The 22,829-nt window shown below is 44.5% G+C and overlaps 1 protein-coding gene across 4 annotated transcripts in view; it reads left to right on the top strand.

Annotated features, from left to right (window-relative positions):
- Positions 1–22,829, top strand: part of TMEM87B (transmembrane protein 87B) — a 49,710-nt gene that overhangs the window by 5,802 nt on the left and 21,079 nt on the right. For 3 of the 4 annotated variants that reach the window (XM_070798163.1, XM_070798165.1, XM_070798166.1), the window contains 10 exons: positions 1,567–1,627; positions 4,373–4,464; positions 6,590–6,724; positions 7,885–7,938; positions 9,967–10,057; positions 11,504–11,565; positions 11,940–12,123; positions 16,479–16,578; positions 18,869–18,962; positions 20,516–20,589. In XM_070798163.1, the coding sequence (XP_070654264.1) occupies positions 1,567–1,627; positions 4,373–4,464; positions 6,590–6,724; positions 7,885–7,938; positions 9,967–10,057; positions 11,504–11,565; positions 11,940–12,123; positions 16,479–16,578; positions 18,869–18,962; positions 20,516–20,589 (947 nt within the window). Of the gene's footprint in view, positions 1–1,566; positions 1,628–4,372; positions 4,465–6,589; positions 6,725–7,884; positions 7,939–9,966; positions 10,058–11,503; positions 11,566–11,939; positions 12,124–16,478; positions 16,579–18,868; positions 18,963–20,515; positions 20,590–22,691; positions 22,766–22,829 lie in introns of all 4 variants that reach the window. The other variant, XM_070798164.1, reaches the window with a different exon arrangement.

The following is a 22,829-nucleotide window of genomic DNA, read 5'->3' as shown; positions in this document are numbered from 1 at the left end:
TAAAAAGACAGTCTGTGGTATAGTGCAGTGGTAAAGAATCTGCCTGCCAGTACAGGAGATGCAAGAGATGCAGGTTCAATCCCTGGATCGGGAAGATCCCTTGAAGAAGGAAATTGCAATCTGCTTCCTTATTACCTGGGAAATCCCAGAGACAGAGGAGCCTGGTGGCTATAGTCCGTGGAGTGTCAAAGAGTCAGACATGACTGAGCGCACACACAGAGAGGGTGGTAAGCCACAGCTCAGAGAGAGGGTCAGCTGTTTTATCAAAGGCGCGTTTATGTTGATGCCAGGAGAGCAGGCGCAGGCGCAAGACACGCAGCCCTCCCTCGGCCCCTGTGTGCTGCTGGCCTCAGGCTGTGAGCCTTGCGGGGGCCTCACGTCCGCTGCAGGGAGTAGATTACTTGGGACAAGGCTCTGAGCCAGGCAGTGATGGGACCAGATCTATGAGTTGCTTTGTTTTTTCTCTTTTGACCACACACCATGTGGGATCTTAGTTCCCTCACCAGGGATCAAACCTGTGCCCTCTGCATTGGAAGCATGTTGTCTTAACCATTGGGCCACCAGGGAAGTCCAAGATTTACATTAAGAAAAATAATAATAATTGATTTGGTCATAGGGAGGAGTGAAAGGATTGTTGTTGTTGTTCAGTCGCTAAGTCGTGTCCGACGGTTTGTGACCCCTTGGACCGGAGCACACCAGGCTTCCTTCACCATCTCCCAGAGTTTGCTCAAATTCATGTCCACTGAGTCAGTGATGCCATCCAACCATCTCATCCTTTGTCGTCCCCTTCTTCTTTTGCCTTCAATCTTTCCCAACATCAGGGTCTTTTCCAGTGAATTGGCTCTTCGCATCAGGGGGCCAAAGGATTGGAGCTTCAGCTTTAGCATCAGTCCTCCCAGTGAATATTCAGGGTTGATTTCCTTTAGGATTCATGGTTCAATCTTGCAGTCCAAGGGACTCTCAAGAATATTCTCCAGCACCACAATTCAAAAACATCAGTTCTTTGGTGTTTATTTTCCAGAATACAACAGTACTTTTAAATAGTAGAGAGAAATGTTTTTAACAAGATTTTTCTTTATTCGTTTTTAAAAATACACGTGTATATATATATTTTGGTTGCGGTGAATCTTCGTTGCTGCGCGAGGGTTTTCTCCAGTTGCAGCGAGCAGGGGCTACTCCAGTTGCAGTGTGTGGGCTTCTCATTGCGGGGGCTTCTCCCGTGGCAGAGTGCGGGCTCTGGGCGAGTGGGCATTCATGGCACCCGGGCCTAGTTGTTCTGCGGCATATGCAGTCTTCCCAGATCAGGGATCAAACCCAGGTCTCCTGCATTAGCAGCTGATTCTTATCCACTTACCTCCAGGGAAGTCCAGTGTATTTATTTCTTAATTTGGCTGCACCGGGTATTAGCTCTGGTTAGTTAGCTAGTTACTAGTTAGATGTGGGATCTAGCTTTCTGATCAGGGATCACACCTGGCCCCCTGCTTGAGGAGCAGGGAATGCTAGCCACTGGACCACGAGGGAAGTCCCTAACAAGATCTTTCTATATTTCTTTGTTTCTCATTACAGAAATCAGGACCTTTGATATTTAGGAAAACTATGTTTAACTCTACTGAGATCAAGTTTTCTGGTAAGTATAATAAGCTAATGTAATACTGAAGTAACAATAAATTATAAGTAAGCAACATATAATCTAATATGTTAGCATAATATAAACTAACATGACACATTATAATATTATGTATTTTAAACTAGGCAGATGTTTTTAGGTGATTATAACATTTTAAAAGTCTCTTGATCCAGTCAAATTGTAGTTATTTTCAAGAATGGATTTTTCTAATCTTGTCTCAGAAAATGTAATATGAATCATTATTTAAAAGTTATAGTTAAAGCCTAATAAAGGAATCTTCAGCAAAACAGTATTTCACTTCTGTGAAATTTGACTTTGAATCCGTTTTAAAGTACAATAAATTCTTTTTATGGATATAGGAAATGCCATGATTGTGATGAAACCTTTGTGCCTCTGAAATCTGTCTAAATATACATGATTGTAGTATGAAATAAAAATTATTAGACACTGATATTTTAATTAGGATTTTAGGGGTTCAGTTCAGTTCAGTTCAGTCGCTCAGTTGTGTCTGACTCTTTGCGACCCCATGAATCGCAGCACGCCAGGCCTCCCTGTCCATCACCAACTCCCGGAGTTCACTCAGACTCACGGCCATCAAGTCAGTGATGCCATCCAGCCATCTCATCCTCTGTCGTCCCCTTCTCCTCCTGCCCCCAATCCCTCCCAGCATCAAGAGTCTTTTCCGATAAGTCAACTCTTCACATGAGGTGGCCAAAGTACTGGAGTTTCAGCTTTAGCATCATTCCTTCCAAAGAAATCCCAGGGCTGATCTCCTTCAGAATGGACTGGTTGGATCTCCTTGCAGTCCAAGGGACTCTCAAGAGTCTTCTCCAACACCACAGTTCAAAAGCATCAATTCTTCGGCGCTCAGCCTTCTTCACAGTCCAACTCTCACATCCATACATGACCACAGGAAAAACCATAGCCTTGACTAGATGGACCTTTGTTGGCAAAGTGATGTCTCTGCTTTTGAATATGCTATCTAGGTTGGTCATAACTTTCCTTCCAAGGAGTGTCTTTTGATTTCATGGCTGCAGTCACCATCTGCAGTGATTTTGGAGCCCCCCAAAATAAAGTCTGACACTTTCCACTGTTTCCCTATCTATTTCCCATGAAGTGATGGGACCGGATGCCATGATCTTCGTTTTCTGAATGTTGAGCTTTAAGCCAACTTTTTCACTCTCCACTTTCACTTTCATCGAGAGGCTTTTGAGTTCCTCTTCACTTTCTGCCATAAGGGTGGCGTCATCTGCATACCTGAGGTTATTGATATTTCTCCTGGCAATCTTGATTCCAGCTTGTGTTTCTTCCAGTCCAGCGTTTCTCATGATGTACTCTGCGTATAAGTTAAATAAGCAGGGTGACAATATACAGCCGTGACGTACTCCTTTTCCTATTTGGAACCAGTCTGTTGTTCCATGTCCAGTTCTAACTGTTGCTTCCTGACCTGCATACAATTTTAGGGCTTATGAAAGCGAAAATACTGCTCGGGACTCTTGTCTGTGTAAATACCGATATGTCATGACTGACAAGTCATAGAGGGAGAGGTTTTCAGTATATTTAGTGGGTTTTCAGGCTTCCCTAGTGGCTCAGCAGTGAAAAACCCGCCTATCAATGCAGGAGATGCGGCTTCAATCCCTGGGTCGTGAAGATCCCCTGGAGGTGGAAATGGCACCCCACTCCAGTATTCTTGCCTGGAAAATCCCATGGACGGAGGAGCCTGGTGGGCTGCAGTCCACGGGGTCTCGAGGAGTCGGACACGACTGAGCGACGTCACTTTCACTTTTCACTTTCCTGCATTGGAGAAGGCAATGGCAACCCACTCCAGTGTTCTTGCCTGGAGAAGCCCAGGGACGGCGGAGCCTGGTGGGCTGCCGTCTGTGGGGTCGCACAGAGTCGGACACGACTGAAGCGACTTAGCAGCAGCAGCAGCAGCAGCAGCTGTAGTGTGAAAAAGGAGACAGCATCTCTGAGTTCTCGCAGAGTGAAGTTTTAGTGCCTGCAAAGTTAAGCATTGGTCCCTTGGATGTGTGCCTATGCTGTTTGGTGGACTGACATCAGGCTTTCCCTTGGGTGACCCCATACTCCTTAGCAAACTGCCTCAGGCGGCCACACTGCTGCTGCCCTCCGCCTGCTGGGCCTCTGCTTGTCCTGTCTGTCCACCCCCCTCTTCCCTGGGCGGACTTCTGTTCTTTGCTCGTGAGCCAGCTGGGGCCCCATTCTTCATGCCCACCTGACTGTGTTAGGCACCTTGCCCAGGGCTCGCTTGATCCCTTCTTCTCAGCCCCTTCCTCCATCAAAGGTGCCTGTTAACTCTCCTTTCCCCTAATTCCTCTTTAGTCAAGCATCCAGGGATTATTCTAGTTTACCACTATGTCCCTTCCTGGCACACAAGGGCTACTTATTCGGTACTTTTTGGGTGGATAAGTCAGTGAAGAGAGCGTTTCAGAGTGAAGTAAACAGTGACTGAGCATATCTGGGTACTCTGTTTATTTTAACACTGGACTTAACATATAGATGAAATGACTAGTCTTAGAGCAACATTTGGTTCACTGTGATAATGAAATGAACTTATCTGTCTCATTTTGTGGTGACTTTTTGGAGGAATTAGGTAATATTTTACTCATTGTTTCCTTAAGGTAGCCTAGTTTAAATTGAATTCTTGAAACCTGAAATTTAAATTGGGGTATATAATATTGTTTACAATATTGTTACTACAAAATGAGACTTTCTTTTTCTAAACAGTTAAGTCATTCAGTTGTCCCAGGACTGTGAAGTTTACCATAGAGTGGCATTTGGAGCATCATACCTGTCACAATGACTATTCTGAGTTGGAAGTAAGTAAAATGCAAATTTTAAATGAGTGTAAAGCTATAAAGGAAAAATTACAGAGTATAAAGATTTATTTGCTCATTAAGTGAGGAGTCTAGAAATAGAGACTGTACTTTTAGAAGTGCCACAGATTTATTTTGGGACTTAACAATAAATGCTTTAATTATGTCAAAATATATGCTTTCTGAGAATACAAGTCTATCAGTTTCCTTGTATCTATGAAAAACATTAGTTATTATTTAAATCAGAGTTATAGGAACCATTGATACAGGGCTTGTGAATCATACATAAATAAAAATAAACTTAATTTAAAGAAGAAATGTAAAAATTTCATTCATCCAGAAAATGAGTAGCAGGGAACCTAGGGCTTTAGTGCAGATGAGCAGATTTCATGAGTATGAGTAGATCTCATCAAGAGGTGAGGAGGGAGACGGGAGACTGTGAGAGGAGGAAACAGAGTCCAGGCGAGGTCAGTGTGTGCTTCCTGAGGAAATCACAAAAATATTCACTTAGATTGCATAGGACATCAGATTTAGGATATTTAATGTTGATACTACCCTATTAGCTGATAAATCTTATTCAGATTTTGCCAGTGTCTCAAGAACGTCCTTTTTAGCAGCTTTTCTTTCTTTCTTTTTTTTATACAGAATCCAATCCAGGATCACATTGTATTTCTGCATGATTTTTTTTGGGGGGGCGTGGGGTGGTCGGCTGTCATTCATGACATGACACCGATACATACAATCGATTTATTTTTATAAGATGTCCCTCAATTTGAGTGTTTCTTAAATTTTCTCATGAATAAATTCAGGTTATATTTTTGTCAGACACACCATACCCTGGAGAAGGAAATGGCAGCCCACTCTAGTATTCTTGCCTGGAGAAGCTCATGGATAGAGGAGCCTGGCAGGCTCCAGTCCATGGGGTCACAGAGAGTCGGACACTGCTGAAGCGACAGCATGCACGCACTAGAAAATACACTGTTTTGCCCCATTTTTGATGATGTTAATTTGCTCAGTCAGTTAGGGAAGTTTCTGTCCATTTTCCACTGTAAAGCTGCTACTTTTCTCTCTGTTGTTAACAATAATTTGTGAAGAAACACTTTTGTATTCATGTGTAAATATCCTGTTTTCCATCAGTCCTTGTTTTAATGCTCTTTGGTCCTTGCCTGAGTAATTAGTTGTTAGTGATGACTGCTGGCGCTAGCAAGTAAGGAGCCACTTGACAGCGCAGACAGATGTAGGAGATGCGGGTTCGAACCCTGGGTCGGGAGGATCCACTGCAGAAGGGAAGGGCAACCCAAGCCAGTATTCTTGCCTGGAGAACCCCATGGACAGGGGAGTCTGGTGGGCTCCAGTTCATAGGGTCGCAAAGAGTCAGACATGACTGAATTGACTTAGCTCTCGCACACATGATGATTGCTAAATGGTGATTCTCTAATTCCCTGCTTTCTTCCACATTTACTAGCACCCTGCTATGAGAATGCACTCTCCCTTCTCCTTTATCAAGATGGACTCACTGATTTTTAGTTTGTTGGGTGGGTTATAATCTCTTACTGTTTTTATGTATTTTGCTCAAATTGTCCCATATGTGGCCAGTTGTTGTTTTTCAGTCGCTCCGTTGTATCCGACTCTCTGTGGCCCCGTGGACTGCAGCACGCCAGGCCTCCCTGTCCTTCACCATCTCCCAGAGTTTGTTTAAACTCAAGTCCATGGCCTTCCGTTTGGCCATTGAAAGCCTCTTAATCTTTTCTTGGTGCCTGGGAGCTGCCATTGGGAGCCTGGTTTTATTCATCCTCCAGGAGCCTGGAGCCGCACTGTTAGTTGATGTGTGAGTGAAAGTCCCCTGCAGTCCCTGGGGTTTTGCCATCTGTGCTTTATGTTACTATGTATTTGGTTTATCTGTCCTTGTAACTGAATACTGCTTCTCTCTCTAAAACCCTTTCTACGTGGAGTAGAATGAAAGCAATCCCAGGACAAAGTGTTATACACAGAATTTTATGCAGAGCTTTTTTTCTTCTTGGTATTTTGTTCTACTGAATGTCTCAAGTGTTCCAAACAGAGTAAATTTTTGGTATTGTTTAAATATTAAGCGAAAATAAATTATGACGTAGAACTTTACCTTGTGTAGGAGCTGTCACAGAAACATGAACTTCCCGTCACTGAAGACTTTTGTGGCCATTATTTCAAGAACAGTGAATGCTGGACAACAAAAAATGAAAATGTAGAGTGCGGCGGTGATTTACAGCTGTTTCCCCCACTGAATGTGAGTATCTGTCTCACCGTGTTGAAATCAGATGTATTTGTTTCCCAGGGAATATAAGTATCAATTTAACTTCTGTGTCACCAGTATTGTGATAAAGAAAGGTCTTAATTCATCAGTTTTTAGGTTCGGTTCTTTGGCGTGCGTGGCAGTACATAGTAAGTGGGATACTGGCGCCACTGTTTGACGCCTTTGTACCCGGCGCAGCAGCGTCCTTGGAAGAGGACCCTTTTATCAGCCTTTCGTGGTCTGCTGTCACCGCCTCCCTCTCTTCTGCCCACCCCAGGCGGGCCTTGGCCGCCCTCACCCCATCAGAATGGCTCTAGTCAGGATGGTCAGTGACCTCCCTGGTGTGAGACCCCACGTCCGTTGCTCTTACTGGAGGTCTGTCAGCTTACCAGCATTTAACACACTTGAAAACTGTCCTCTGTGCACTTTGTCCTACTAAACCTGGAAGACTGGACTCTATAATGCTAATAGTGATCATCCCTGGGTAGTGAGGCTGTGGGTCATTTTAACTGATTTCTTTTGTTCTATAAATTCTGAACTGAAAATGAAAATGTCTTTAATAAAAATTTTGGGGACTTCTGTGGTGGTCCAGAGGCTAATACTGGGTGCTGTTGATAGGGGACCTGAGTTCAGTCCTCGGTCAGGGAACTAGATCCCCCATGCTGTAGCTGAGACCCTGGGTGCCTGAAGATCCCAGCAGCTGCAGCTAAGACCTGGCGCAGCCAGATAAATATTTTTTTAAAAATCTAAAAAAACTTTTTTTTCAAAGGGTTCTTCTAAAAATTTGTGTTGAAGTATAATAAACATAAAATAAAGCATGCGTATCAGAAGTGTAGGGCTTAATGAATTTTCACAACCCAAACCCACCCCCATAGACCCAGATCAAGTATAGACCATCTGAGCACTTTGAATCCCCTTTGGGTTCCTAACATCCTCCCTGCCAATGGAAACCACTGCCCTGAAGAAGTAATTTTTCAAGTGTAGGATTTTGTTACGAGTGTTTAGGGTACAGTGAGATTTGTTCTCTGGTGTTCTGCCTTCAAATCTTTACTTTTTTTGTAACAGCTTTTTTTCCTCCCCTCAATTTGTTAGAACTATTTTTCCTCGTGGAAATGCAACAGTATAAAATGGAATTATTTTGTTCTTTTTTCCAGAATAAACAATTAATATCAAATACTGGAAATGTCTCAAACCAGGAAGGATCAACAGTAAGTCTCTTTCTTTGCCTTTAAATCAAATATATACAAGTTAGAGTAAGACTGAGCAGAATCTGCTGATGGATAGATACTCATGATCTTAAGTAGGGTGAGTAGAATTAGAAAAGAAAAACAGAAGTGTAATTTAAAACGGTGTATATTCTTACATATGTCTGTGTGAATTTTGTACATACTTGTTTCTTTGTTTAAAAAAATCTCTTTAAAGCCATAATTTAAGGGTAACTTCTGTGTAGTCTTCTTTTACTTTAAAAAATAAAATCACACTGTCACATGCCTTAGACAACATAGCAGTGGGCTAGTTGGTATCGACTTTAGGGCAAGAAAGAAATAGAAACTACGATGTAGCACCAGGTGGAGGGAAAATTTAGAATTGGGGGGAATTACTAAAAGTCACTTACTAAAAGACTGCCCTGGTGGCTCAGGCTCAGACGGTAAAGCGTCTGTCTACAATGTGGGAGACCTGGGTTCAATTCCTGGGTCGGGAAGATCCGCTGGAGAAGGAAATGGCATCCACTCCAGTACTCTTGCCTGGAAAATCCCATGGACAGAGGAGCCTGGTAGGCTACAGTCCATGAGGTTGCAAAGAGTCGGACACGACTGACTTCACTTTCACTTCACTAAAAGTCAGAAGACTAAGAGGTTGAGAGGGTTACAGAGAGTTGAGTGTAGGGACCGAAAGCAGATTTAGGAGAGCTTGATGTTTGCTTTTAGACTGGGACTCTTTGCTTTTATGGTCTTCTTCAACCATCTTACGGAATAGTCTTGATAGTGGAAAGGCATTCAGCCTGCAGTGGTGCTGAGAGTGGTGCTGAGCCAACTCTTTGCTTTGTACACATGCTGTCACAGGTGGAGGAGGAGGAAATGACAGGGAAGAATAGGAAATACTCAGGAAGGAGTGTGAGAAGTTTGGTCCAACCACATGGGGGCGTTGGAGGTCCCAGGCAGTTCCCAGGCAGGCGGGTTCAGCTTCTCAGTGGGTCTGAACTCTAGCGACAGAGTGCCTGAAGGAATCTGAAAGTTTAGCCCAGCAGTCCCTGACCTTTTTGCTACCAGGGACTGGTTTCGTGGAAGACAGTTTGTCCACGGACCTGGGGTGGGGGGTGGTTTCAGGATGACCCAAGGACATTGCACTTACATGCCACTGCTGATCTGCTAGTCGGAGCTCAGGCAGTAGTGTCAGCGACGGGGAACAGCTGTAAGTACAGAAAGCTTTGCTCGCTCACCCACCGCCCACCTCCTACTGTGTGGCCCAGTCCTAACAGCCCAGGACTGCTACTGCTCTGTGGCCTGGGGGGGTTGAGGACCCCTGTTTTAGCCTATATACTGTATTTGAGTCATTTCCAATCATGTTATATGACATCTTTCTTCCCCTGTTTAATTTTAAAACACACACATTTAACAACCAAATGCTTGATGATATTATAAAAACTATTTGAAAGGTAATACTAAATATAGAATGGTAACTTTAGGAGGAACCTGTAGAAATACAAGAAGTAGAAAATATTGGCAAGTGGAAAAGGCTTTTTCCCTCCTCCATCCTTTGGGTCTGGAAGGATGGTGGTAAAAAAAAAAATGGAGGAAATCCTTCTGCTCCCCACTATCCTTCTACAGCCCGCCTCTGTGTGTGTGTGTGTTTAAGGAGTCCAATTCGTTTTTTTTTTAAGCTGCATTGGGTCTGCCTTGCGGTGCCAGGGTTCTTTGCTGCAGCACGCAGCCTTTCTCTAGTCGTGGCACTTAGGCTTCTCTTGTTGCGGAGCACAGGCTCTGAAGTGCACAGACTCAGTAGTTGCAGCACATAGGCTTGGTTGCCCCCTGGCATGTGGCATCTTAGTTCCCCGACCAGGGATCAAACCCGTATACCCTGCATTGGAAGGTGGATTCTTAACCACTGGACCACCAGGGAAGTCCCCCCAGTTCGATTCTTAACGGTTGATTCAAAGCGTGGTAAACAGTTGTTTAGCTATATCTTACAAAAGCAATTTAAAAAAATAACTCAAAGGATTTTTTTTCCTGTTTCAGGATGTTGTAGCCAAAACACAAAGAGATGGATTTCATATCTTTATTGTTTCTGTTAAAACAGAAAAAACAGATGCAAGCTGGAATTTGAACGGTATAGTTAAACAGTATACATGTTTACAGTCTGTTTTTACTGTATTCTGTATTTTTGTCATTAACTCAAATCTACATTCTCTGTTAAAATACATTATTCAAAAAGAAATTTCTTTAATCACAAAAATGAATAATCTGTTTATTTCTGGGACTTAAAACTTTGTGCTTATCTTAACTCTAATATTTATTTTTTTTAACAGACTAGAAATTTAAAATTAATTTAAGCTAAATTTTAAAAAGTTTTAACTTCATGGAGGGCTACAAAATTCTCCAGATTAAAATAAAAAAATTTTTAGCGTGTAGAAATGGGTGGGCAACACCCTAATTGTAGTTGAAATAGATTATATTCTGTTTCTTGAAAAAGGCCATCATTGGGGGTTTAAAAATTTGTTCTTTAAAAAGTTGAAAAAAGAAACAAAAAACATGTGTTTGTAGCCGAGGAGTAGAAGCAGCGCCCCTGGCAGCCATGGCTCGTGTGCCCTGAGCTCCCCTGCCTGCCCAGTGAGGTAGACCCTCTGTCACGGAAAGCCGTGGCTCCTGGTGCCGAGTGTGAGCCCAGGCGTGCATCACGCAGTTTTCAAGGGAGCAAACGCTCTCATAGGTCCTGGAATTGCCTTGTTGCTCACTTTCTAGGCTGGGCATCTGCTGGGCTGACAGCAGCCAAACAGCATGTGAGCATCCCGGGAGTTTGCAAACTGCCCTGATTCACCCACTGGGACGCAGAAGTGAAGCCACAGTCTGTCTCTGAGAGGCACCCAGTCCCAAGGGGAGGGAGAAGGCAATGAGATGAGACAGGCATGGCTGCAGAGGAGACCCAGAGCTGTTCTTCCCACTGAAGCTGGTAAAGAGGCTGCTCTGGAGAATGTGAAGCAGGGCTTCCTCCTGGAGGTGCTGTAATGGGCCAGACCATGCCATCCATACAGGGGGCAGGGGCCCCGCTGCCATCCTGCTCCCCGCCTCCTTTCTTTGATACCAGTAGGCAGTTTTAAGTTTGTGCTGAATAGTAAATGGTGCAGTAGTAGTTGCTGAGCCCTGCAAGTCTTGTACTGTATCTGCCACTCTGTCACTGCTGTCTCAGACAACAACCCAAACTAGAATCTGGAGTTCAGTAATTTGTCCAAGTTACATTACGAAAGACAAAGTCGTCAGTGAGGTCAGGGACTCAGCCAGGGCCAGTCTCCGACCAGGACTACTTTGCTGTCTGCATAAGAGCCAACTTAGCCCATGCTGTATAACACCGTTTCTATAAGTAAAGATATCTGGATAAGGTTACATAATCAAACAACTAGTAATTATCCAGTACTTTGTGTGTGCTAGGTAAAAATTTAGCATTTGTTCACTTGGTTTATATTCTTGGAGCCTTAGAATGAGGTTACATTGAAAAACTTAAGAAAAACCTATTAATTTTAATACCTTAATTTCTTTATCCCCATCCTGCCTTCTCCAGTTTCTCTTTCTATGTTGGGACCTTATGGATATATCTCTGCATCAGATTGGCCTCTAATGATTGTGAGTATCTCTGATCATTTTTTTCTTTTTTTTAAAAATGAGTTTTGTATCCTAATTAGAATATTCAAAAAAACTTAAGAGACCAGTGGCAGTGATTCCTTAGCAGCTGGCACTGACATACCCTCTCTTTCTGGTTCCACGGTGACTGGGAGACAGAGGGTTGCAAACCTGAATGTAGAGATGCCAGTGCTCACTTTGTGTCAGTGCCATGCTGTGTTCCTCGTAACCTTGTGGTGCAGTGTCAAGTTAGGGAGCCTGATTTCTCCAGCTCGTTTTCTTTTCCTTGGCTATTCAGGGTCTTTTGTGTTTCCTAGACATCTCAATTTCAAATGATCAGAAGGCTTAACTGACTAAAATTGCTTCTCTTCCCACAGTTCTACATGGTGATGTGTATTGTTTATATCCTATATGGTGTTCTGTGGCTGATGTGGTCTGCCTGTTACTGGAAAGATATATTAAGAATCCAGTTCTGGATTGCAGCTGTTATTTTCCTGGGAATGCTTGAAAAAGCAGTTTTTTATGCTGAATACCAAAACATCAACAGCACTGGGCTATCAAGTAAGTAGTGACTGTGTCCATGAACATGGTGTAAGCCAAGAGCCTCCTAGCCTTTGTGAGCAGAGCAGAGGGGACTCCCCCTCACTACCCGCCTTCTTCCAGTGGTTTGGGAAACCATAGTCCAGTCCTCCTGCCTGGAAAATCCCAGGGATGGAGAACCTTGTGGGCTGCAGTCCATGGGGTCGCGAAGTCAGACACAACTGAGCGACTTCCCTTTTACTTTTCACTTTCATGCACTGCAGAAGGAAATGGCACCCCACTCCAGTGTTCTTGCCTGGAGAATCTCAGGGACAGGGGAGCCTGGTGGGCTGCCCTCTCTGGGGTCACACAGAGTCGGACACGACTGAAGTGACTTAGCACCAGCAGCAGCAGTATAGATGAAAAGGACAGAAGCCAAGAATAGAGTGTCAAAGTAGGTCTCTGAACTAGGATAGCATGTGTATGGTCTTTGCTTTCTGTGTTCTTGCTGACTTTCCCTGATTTCCCTCCTGGGGAGAAAAAAATTCCCTAAAGTTCAGCTACCAGTGACTGGCTTAAAGCAGTACAGAATTCTGGACTGGGGACGTTGGGTGCTGCCAGTCCTTTAAACACATTTCTCTTTTTTTCATCCATCCTCTTTCTTCTTTCCCCAACAAAAAAGAAAAGAAAGTTTGGCCACAGGAGTCAGATGAGTAGTGTAGGGTGGATGGCGCCTGCAGCCTTTTACAAAGAGCTTCATGTGACGGTGGGAGGCACCGTCCCAGTTTACACAGTGGGACGTGGGACGCCGGCCGAGCATTCAGTTGGGCATCTTTAGACGTGTGCCCCAGACTGCTGAAAGATAGAGTGCGCTGTCTATACAGAGGGACTTCCCTTCCAGTGGTTAAGACTCTGTGCTTCCAGTACAGGGGGCACAGGTTTGATCCCTGGTTAGGGAACTAAGATCTCTTATGCCTCGCAATGTGGCTGGTAAAAAAAAAAAAAGGTGGGGTGGGGGGGTGGTGGCCAGAAAAGTAAAGATACAGTGAATTTCATCACTGAACCTTTGAAAGAGCGATAGCTCAAAAAAGTACTCAGGATGTACTCGAATAGTCAGTTACAAATAGTGCAGATTTTCAAAGGGTGTAGTTATGTCATTCTTTATTTTAAAATCCTCTGGGGAAAAAAGGGTGAATTGGAATGTAGATGAGACAAATGCAGCATAATGTTGATAAGTATTGGTGCTGAGTGATAGTACATGGGAGTTCATTATATTGCTTTCTCTGTTGGAGAGAAAACTGTATTGTAGTTTCTCAAAAATTAAAAGTTTAAAAGGATAATATACAAAAGAATAAAGCAAAGTCACACATCTAGGGAGGCCTGTTGGGGGTGTTATTACTCTCTAAGAAGTTTTAGTGATGTATGAGCACGTGTGTGCGTGTGTGTGCGCCCTCCCTAAACCAAATGAGGAAAGGGTAAGTTGCTGCTTGTGACTGGTTGTTAAAGCATTCTTGAGTGTCAGAGGAGGTAGGTCAGCTTCTTTGCTGCCAGTGGTGAGGAGTCTCTGTCTGGAGAAGGTGGTGTGAACTTGGGTGAGGGGCAGCAAAAGCCTGAGATCCGTGAAGAGGAGAGCCCACCTGCCACTCTCAGGGCCGTCAAGCCCTCTGAGACGGCTCCTCCAGGGCTCGGAAGAGAAAGCCCAGGCAGCTGTCCTTGTCTTTGAGGAGTCCTGTGGAAAAGAGAGGTGCCGGGCTGGGCTGATGCTGCTTCCGATTTCCCCAAGTGTGGACTCTGAAACCCAGGCTGTCTTGCTTAGCATTGGTGCTGGAAGGACAGAATCTAGAAAGTGAAGCAGTGAAGAAACAGTGGTTGTTAGAACACAGCAAGGGTGTGCTAAGGATACGTCAGTGGGCTTGTGCTTCGGGTAGGCAGCAGGCAGATGTATAAACTTACTGCACGGTGTATATGAACTTCTTCAAGGTATTGGACGAGGCCTCTTGTGGTTTCTTCTGGAGAGGATGGAGAAATGTGAGCTGAGAAGAATAATTAGGTGGATTAAGAGCTGGTTTCTGAGTGTCTTTTTCCTCCTTTCTGTCTTCACTACCAGAGCTCTCAACATCTCTTGGCTGGATTCTGGAGTCGCCTCCTAAGCATTTTCCTCTCCTGTATTCCTTCCCAAGCCATTAAGTAGAGCAATCTTGATAAAATAAAGCTGTCCATTTTATTCTAAGGGTCAGCAAGCTCTTCCTGCAAAACCTGCACAGGAAATCTTTTTGACTTTGGTGGCTCTGTTGCAATTTCTCAACTACTGTCTTAGGAGCTGAAAGATGCCACGGACAGCAAATGGACATGGCTACATTCTCCAGTAAAACTTCATTTCAAAGCACACGTCAGGCCAGATTTGGCCTAGAGGCTGTAGTTCGTCAGTGCAGTTTCCACTCTTCTTTTTGACTTGTCTTTGTTTGTTTATGGGCTGCTCTGTGTCTTAGTTGTCCAGCATGTTGGACCTTTAGCTGTGGCGTGCAAGCTTGCGTGGTGTCATGTGCGATCTAATGTCCTGACCGGGGGTTGGACCTGGGCCACCTGTGTTGGGCGCAAGGAGTTTTAGCTACTGGAGCGCCAGGGAAGTCCCACTCGTATTTTTTATGGTCATTGACTTCCCATCAACTTTAGCAGCAAAACCAGACTCACGGCCTGGCATAAAACCCAGGTGAATGGGCCATGCTTCTGTCCCAATCTGATTTTGGCCTCTCTCATTACATGCCTTGCTGCAGACCTGCCAAACTTTCACATCTTGCAGCATTTTTTTTTTTGGCCACGCCGTGAGGCATGCAGGATCTTACTTCCCTGACCAGGGATCGAACCCACACCTTCTGCAGTGCAAGTGCAGACTCTTAACCACTGGACCGCCAGGGAAGTCCCGTCTTGCAGCATATTTTGCTCTTTCTCTTTCTTCCTTCATGCCTCTGCATGTGCCATTTCCTTTGCTTTTCCGCTTTCCCTCCTCCGAACAGTAACTCCTACTCAGCCTTCACCTCTTCCCTTGGACTGCACGGAGATCAAGCCAGTCCATCCTAAAGGAAATCAGCCCTGAACATGGGAAGGACTGATGCTGAAGCTGAAGCGACAATACTTTGGCCAGCTGACGCGAAGAGCTGACTCATTGGAAAAGACCCTGAAACTGGAAAAGAATGAAGGCAGGAGGAGAAGGTTGACAGAGGATCAGATGGTTGGATGGCATCACTGACTCAGCAGACATGAGTTTGAGCAAGCTCTGGGAGATAGTCAAGAACAGGGAGGCCTGGCATGCTGTAGTCCATGGGGTTGCAAAGAGTTGGAGACAACTTAGCAACTAAACCACAACAGCCTTCAAACCCTGGTGTAGATGTCACTTCTGAGAAGCTTTTCCTGCCCCATGAGGTGTAGGTCGCTTTCCTTGCCATCCTGGGACACAGACTGTGTTTCCTCCAGCTCTTGCTGCATTCTGTCCTGCCCAGAGTCCAGGCTTCACAAGGGCAGGGAACATGGTGTTTCTTTTCCTGTGACAACCACACAATGGGAGCGGAAATCAGTAAATGAAGGGGGCAACCTGGAGAAAAATGAGCTCTTGAGGACATTATGGTTTTCAAGTATTTACAAGACAGGAAGGGAGTCTGGGCTTCCCTGCTGGTTCAGATGGTAAAGAATCTGCAATGCAGGAGACCTGGGTTCGATCCCTGGGTCAGGAAGATCCCCTGGAGAGGTGAAGGTGAGGTGAGGTGAGGTGAAGTCGCTCAGTCGTATCCGACTCTTTGCGACCCCACGGACTGTAGCCTACCAGGCTCTTCCATCCATGGGATTTTCCAGGCATGAGTACTGGAGTGGGTTGCCATTTCCTTCTCCAGAGGATCTTCCCAACACAGGGATCGAACCCAGGTCTCCCACATTGTAGGCAGATTCTTTACCGTCTGAGCCACCAGGGAAGTCTCCAGGGTCAGGAAGATCCCCTGGAGAAGGGGATGGCAACTCACTCCAGTATTCTTGCCTGGAGAATTCCATGGATAGAGGAGCGAGCCTGGCAGGCTACAGTCCAGGGGATTGCAAAGAGTCAGACAAAAGTGAGTGACTGCTGCTACTAAGGAGCTCTAGTTCTTTAGCCTCAAGTGGGGGAGTGAGAACAGAGGGGAGCTTGAGGAGACTGTGCCCCATAGAGCTGATCTGATACAGAGCGAGTTCTTCAGGAGGTGGAGAATCCCCTTCACCGAGGTTGCAAACAGCATTAGATTAGATGACCTTTAAATTTAAATATGGCTAATTTGTCTGAGGTCAGAATATAGTTGTAAGAGTACATGTGTAGAGTCTTGGCGGCAGGCGTCCAGGTGGACCCAGAGCAAATGGTTTTCCTTCTTCCCCGTCAGCTCAAGGGTTACTGATATTTGCGGAGTTGATATCTGCGATTAAGAGGACTCTGGCTCGCCTCCTGGTGATCATCGTGAGCTTGGGATACGGCATCGTAAAGTAAGTGGAAAAGACACCGCACCTCCACCCTGTGAGCGTCCGTCTCCATGATACCCGCTGTGAAACTGGACAGGGAAATACCTGCCAGGATGTGTTTTTTAAGGGACTTTACATTTTTTAATCAATTAATTATCTGGGTGCGTCAGGCGGTTGGGGTCTTTGTTGCAGCATGGGCTGCTCTAAGGTGAGGGCTCCAGAACGCACCGGCTCTCTAGTTGTGGCACAGGCTTAGTTGCCCCGAGGCATGTAGGATCTTAGTTCCCTGACCTGGCTTCGAACTCGTGCCCCCTCCTCTGCATTGAAAAGTGGATTCTTAACTACTGGACCACCAAGGAAGTGCCTTTAATGGATTTCCACGCACTGGCTGTTTTATGCATGTGTGCTCTGTGGCTTCAGTCGTGTGCGACTCTTTGCGAGCCTGTGGACTGTAGCCCGCCAGGCTCCTCTGTTCATGGGATTCTCCAGGCAAGAATACTGGAGTGGGTTGCCATTTCCTCCTCCAGGGGATCTTCCTGACCCTGGAGACTTTCCTGGTGGCTCAGATGGTAAAGCGTCTGCCTACAATGTGGGAGACCTGGGTTCGATCCCTGGGTTGGGAAGATCCTCTGGAGAAGGAAATGGCAACCCACTCCAGTACTCATGCCAGGGATTGAAAGCACGTCTCTTATCTCTCCACTCTCCTGCATTGGCAGGCAAATTCTTTACCACAAATGCCACCTGGGAAGTCCTGCTCTTTTATACTTTCCTCAAATAAAGATCCTAAGTTCCAGTAACTTTTTATAATTAGATGAATAATCAACTTTAAGGATAATGGAAAATTTAAAATGATTCTTGAGGCGCGGGTCATTTTCTATTTCCTAGGCAGCACAGTTACGTGTTATAATTGTGTTTGAGATACTGTAAGAGAGCATGCTCTGACTAAACCCCAGGTCACCAGAATTTTTGTCTGAAGCCTGGCTGTCCCCTGCAGATCCTATCAGGATCTTTTCTCCCTCTTACTTTTGAGTCCCTGGTTGTGAACATGGAGGAGTCTGTTCCCTAAGACTCTGATTCCCAGAAGCTCAAACCTTCACACTGAACCACAGCTACGTCTTTTTTTTTTAATATTTATTTACTTGGCTATGGTGGATCTTAGTTGCGGCACGCAGGATCTTCAGTTGTGGCATGTGAACTCTTAGTTGCAGCATGTGAGATCTAGTTCCCTGACCAGGGATCAAACCTGGGCCTTGGCATTGCATGCACTGAGTCCTAACCACTAGACACCAGGGAATCCCAGAAATTTCAGTTCTATTTTCAAATTGCCAATTGCTAAAAATCATCATCTTTGCATATTCCTGACTCAGTTATACTTTCAAAGAATCCAAACTGTTATTTTAATTCTTTTTAATTTGAAGAATGAAAGCTGAAGTCTGTTAGGACTCTTGTTTGGAGGTATTGAGAGAGAAAGCGGTGGGATTTGATTTCCTGACATCCTGCTCTTTCTCTGCCCACGTCATAGAATCAATCAGTGGATTATCTCTGACAAGACACATCTCAGAATGGTTTACAATGTATGTTCGTGAAAGACTTAAACGATTAGTTCTGCCAGTGACCCTTAGAATTTGGCACTTTCTAGGTTTCATCAATCTTCTCATCCATTCTGTAGACATAGTACTTGGGTTATGTTCATTATACTGCTTGAATTTCAGCAGCAAAATCTCCTGGTCTCAGAAATGTTGCCTCGAGAGTTCCCTGGTGGTCCAGTGGTTAAGAATCTGCCTTGCAATGCAGGGGACACCGGTTCAATCCCTGCTTCGGGAAGATCGCACGTGGTACAGCGCAGCTAAGCCCATGCTCTGCAACTACTGAGCCTGTGTTCTAGAGCCAGGAGCTGTAGCTACTGAGCCCTTACTCTGCACCTGCTGAAGCCCGCAAGCCCTGGAGCCCGTGCTCTGCAATAGGAGAAGCCCGTACATCACAACGAGAGAGTAGCCCTTGCTCTCCGCAACTAGAGAAAGCCCAGGCTCAGCAACAAAGAGCTTATTACTTAAAATAAATAATTTTTTTTAAGTGTCGTTTCATAGGCATCGATACAGTTTTAAGTCCTAGAGAAGGAGGCCTGTTTTTCCTGAGCCTGTTTCTGCCTTGTCCCCAGGGAATAGCCTGCTTTAAACAGAACCCCTCTGTGGTGGGAGCTGACGGGTGAGACTGGACCGTGACGTCCTTGGTGCTGGAAGCGGGGCCGGCTGCTGTACTCAGACGCACTTTACTTACCTTTTTCTTGTTTCCTGTTTCCTCCTCCTCATTCCAGGCCTCGTCTAGGAACCGTCATGCACCGGGTCATTGGATTGGGGGTTCTTTATTTTATCTTTGCGGCTGTTGAAGGCGTGATGAGAGTCATTGGGGTAAAAACTGCATCATTCCACTTGCACTTTTTTTTGTTGTTGCTGTGAAATACGACTTTACTTTCTTATCTCCTGAGATGAATTTTTAAAGATAGGAAATTTGTGAAAGGGCCCAATTTTGAGTACTTCCCCCACACCCCGTGGACTATTTCTCTTTTTTAATATGTCCTGAAAGTAAAAGGCTAACCAGAGCAGTTTAAAAATGATACGGTTTTTGAAGGCACTGCCTGGTGTCACCCTAGGAATGATTAATAGTCCCATCTCAAAAGCGTTCATGGTTATTCTTTATGAAGAATGTTCATCTTTATCATTATACAGTCTGAACACGTTCATTTCTTCCTTAACCCTTCGTTTAAACATGTGTAAGTGAGCAGAAAGTTAATTTTACCTTCTAAGCATGCAGACATTACATGTCTTCGCTCTTTTAAGCGTCAGGTACTTGTCCATTTTCCCTCACTGGTGGGCTCAGTATTGAGGGGACTCAGTGGCGCTACTCGTGGAGGAACCAGGAGGAGGTAGTGTTCTAGGGAGGAGTGGCTCTGGCAGCCAGGGCAGCAGTAGTTCACCCCAGAGAAGAGCAAGTATTTGTATCTGCGAAGACCCCTAGATGTCTAGCTCTTGGTTTTCCTTCCTGATATGTTTGATGATGACTTAGTGATTAAGGAGCTTATTATTTATTTATTTATCTATTTTTGATTCAGAGAACTGTGTAATTTTTACTAAGACGTCTTTTGGGTTAGATAGTGAAATCAGACCATTGTACACAGAGTGAATAATCTGTACATTGCCACATACATTTACTTCACATAGTTTGATCTGACGTTTTAAAGACAGGCATTTGTCCAATAATGTTAAAAACCTCACCCTCCTTCCAGTGTCTTTGACATACATGCATTCTGGGTTAGAGACACCTCTCTTCATCTCTGACTCCTTGAAAGGTGCATTTATTATTACTTTTACATAACAGTGAAGAACTTTCTATTTACATACATAATTCATAGAAAGCTTATCTTTGCTGGGAAGAAAATAGAAAGGATAAACATCCCACAGGTAGATGATGTATTTCTTTACACTTTGACGTGGTCAGCATCTTAGATGTGGCGGTTTTGGGTGTGATTCTCTGTCAGCTCTTGAGTAGCGTGTGCATCCAGTCTGTGGTTTCAGCTCCTCTTCCTTGTTTTACCTTTTTCACATCCTTTCACCTGCGAGGGGAGGAGGAGGAGCCCATTGCTTTAGAAGCCGTGGCTGCGCGTTTGGTGAGGAGAGGGCAGAGAGAGAAACGGTTGACCTGAGTTGGGCGGGACGTGCTGTGTTTTGCTTGCCACTCCATAGCGCAGTTTTACGTTATCACTAGACAGGCTGAGGACAAACTAACATTTGTGGCTACTAAAACAGATAAATTCCATGTGCTCAAATACAATTCTGTTAGGCAATAAAATCTTTTATATAGCCTTTTATAAAATGATGAGAGGAGATAAACTGTTTTTCTTCGTCAGATGATTATTATAATGAAATTTTTACGTTCAGATTTTTTCCCTATTTTTGTCTTTCAGGGTTCTAACCATTTAGCTGTTGTCCTTGGTGACATCATTTTAGCACTTATTGACTCCATTTTTGTATGGTTCATATCCTTTACTGTGTCCTAAAGTAGTTTGTTGTTGTGTCATCAAAATCATACTATCTTTAATTTGTAATAGTAGCAGAGAGACATATAATTATGCGTTATAGGAATTTAGTTGAAGATGAAAAAGTAGCAATTCCTCAATTTAAAAATATCTTTATTTTTTCTATTAGTTTAGCAAACTTAAATGAACATACTGAGGAATCAGGTAGAGGAGACAAGTACTTAACTAGGAGCAACATAGCAATAATAATTGCCATTTTACAGAGGTGCTGTGCAAACAGGAAAGAGAAATTAATTGCAGGCTGACAGTCCAGAAAGACTTCACGGAGATGGTGACATTTAAATTGAGACTGCACGGACAAATGGGAATTTACTAGGAGAAGAATTAGGGTTTCCCAGGGGCACTAGTGGTAAAGAACCCGCTTGCCAGTGCAGGAGACATAAGAGATGCAGGTTCGATCCCTGGGTTGGGAAGATGCCCTGAAGGAGGGCACGGCAACCCATTCCAGTATTCTTGCCTGGAGAAGCCCATGGACAGAGGAGCCTGGTGGGCTACAGTCCATAGGGTCACAAAGAGTCAGACACGACTGAAGCAACTTGGCAGGCACACACAGGAAAAGAACTGGGGGAAAAGCCTTCTGGGAAGATATGAGGGGACCAACTTATTGGGAGCAAGAAAATATAGAGACAGTGGCAGAATATCTCAAACCAGCTTGCCTGTGAGTACCACGTGTGGGAGAATCTTAGAAGGTGGGGCCAGAAGGGAAAGACAGAAGGACATGCTTGAGAGTTTAGAGTTCTTCGAAGGCGGAAAGTATCAAGGAGTTGAAGCTGCACAGGTGAATGGCATGATCAAATCTTCTAAGAGAACTCAAGGATGACTTTTTAAAAAATGCGTCAGAGGACTTGCGGTCCAGTGATTACGACTTTACCCTGGGAGCTGGGCAAGTACAACTGCAGGGGAGGTGACCTAGCTACTGGGTCTCCCTGGTGGCTCAGTGGTAAAGAATCCGCCTGCCAATGCCAGAGACTTGGGTTTGATCCCTGGGTCAGGAAGATCCCGTGGAGGAGGAAATGGCAACCTACTCCACTGTTCTTGCCAGGAGGATCCCGCAGACAGAGGAGTCTGGTAGGCTAGAGTCCATGGGGCCATTAAGAGTTGGACACGACTGCGACTGAGCACACAGGCAGACTAGCTACTAGCAGGGCTCAGCATTGCCATCGCCAGCCTTCGTGTCTTCTCTTCTGTCATTGCATGTTTAGAAAATGAGCTTAAGATATCTGTTCGGTTTGGAATTATCTTATTTCTAAGCTTGGGTATGCTTATGTGAGGGAGCATGTGTTCCTCCATCAACTACTTGAGCTACAGACTTTGCATTTTAAAAACCTATGTTATCTTTTCTTCTGGTCATTTACACATGTGTGTTTCAAAGAATTCTTGCTCTTAACCACCCATAAGGTAGTTCATTGGGAAAAACACATAGTCATGCAAATTGGCCAAAAATTCCAGAGAAAAGTGGCTAAAAGGCTCTAATTCCATCTGGATTTGAATGAGGGTAACTTGCCATCGTTATGGATAACTTTGGCTTTGGTCCAACACGTCATGAGCCAGATTCAGGCGGGGAGATACAGAAAATAAGGGGGAAGATTTAGCTTGCTCAATTATTGATATTTTTAATTAAGATGTTAGAGATCAAAGTCATAAAGATATCCAGAAATTGAAATTCCCTTGGTTTGCATTTTATGGTGAGAGGAAAGGAAGTTCAACCTGAATTTCTGATGTCTGCTCTTAGATTGCTATTCTGTAGTTTTCATTACTGAGATGAAGAGTCCACTTTCTCTGTACACAGAGGTAGTGGGTTTCCTAAATGATTACCAATGACAAGCAAAGAAGCAGGACCACATCCTGACAGAATCAAATGTTGGAATCTTGACCATGCTTCCTTTGCTTTCAATGAACCTAATCTAGCTTCCTCTGTAAGAATCTGATTCTACCTACAGTAATAGAAAAAATAGCCTGAAAATGCTAAAAAGCTGTTGCCTCCTGCCTCTCTTTTCCTGCTTGTTTGTTTTATTTTATTTTATTTTTTGCTCTTTTGCTGCAGGCAAATGATTCTGACCTTGTGCTTCTGGCCAGCCTCCCTCTGTCTCTTCTTGATTCTGGCTTGTGCTGGTGGATATCCTTTTCCAACCACAGCAGCAGCACGTGCAAGGTGACTCTCCCGTCAGGGTGGTGGGGCCTG

Source organism: Bos indicus, chromosome 11 (assembly GCF_029378745.1).
Source record: "Bos indicus isolate NIAB-ARS_2022 breed Sahiwal x Tharparkar chromosome 11, NIAB-ARS_B.indTharparkar_mat_pri_1.0, whole genome shotgun sequence".
Taxonomy (NCBI): domain Eukaryota; kingdom Metazoa; phylum Chordata; class Mammalia; order Artiodactyla; family Bovidae; genus Bos; species Bos indicus.
The sequence above is the reverse complement of the archived record's forward strand: the minus strand, read 5'-3'. Positions and strand labels throughout refer to the sequence as shown.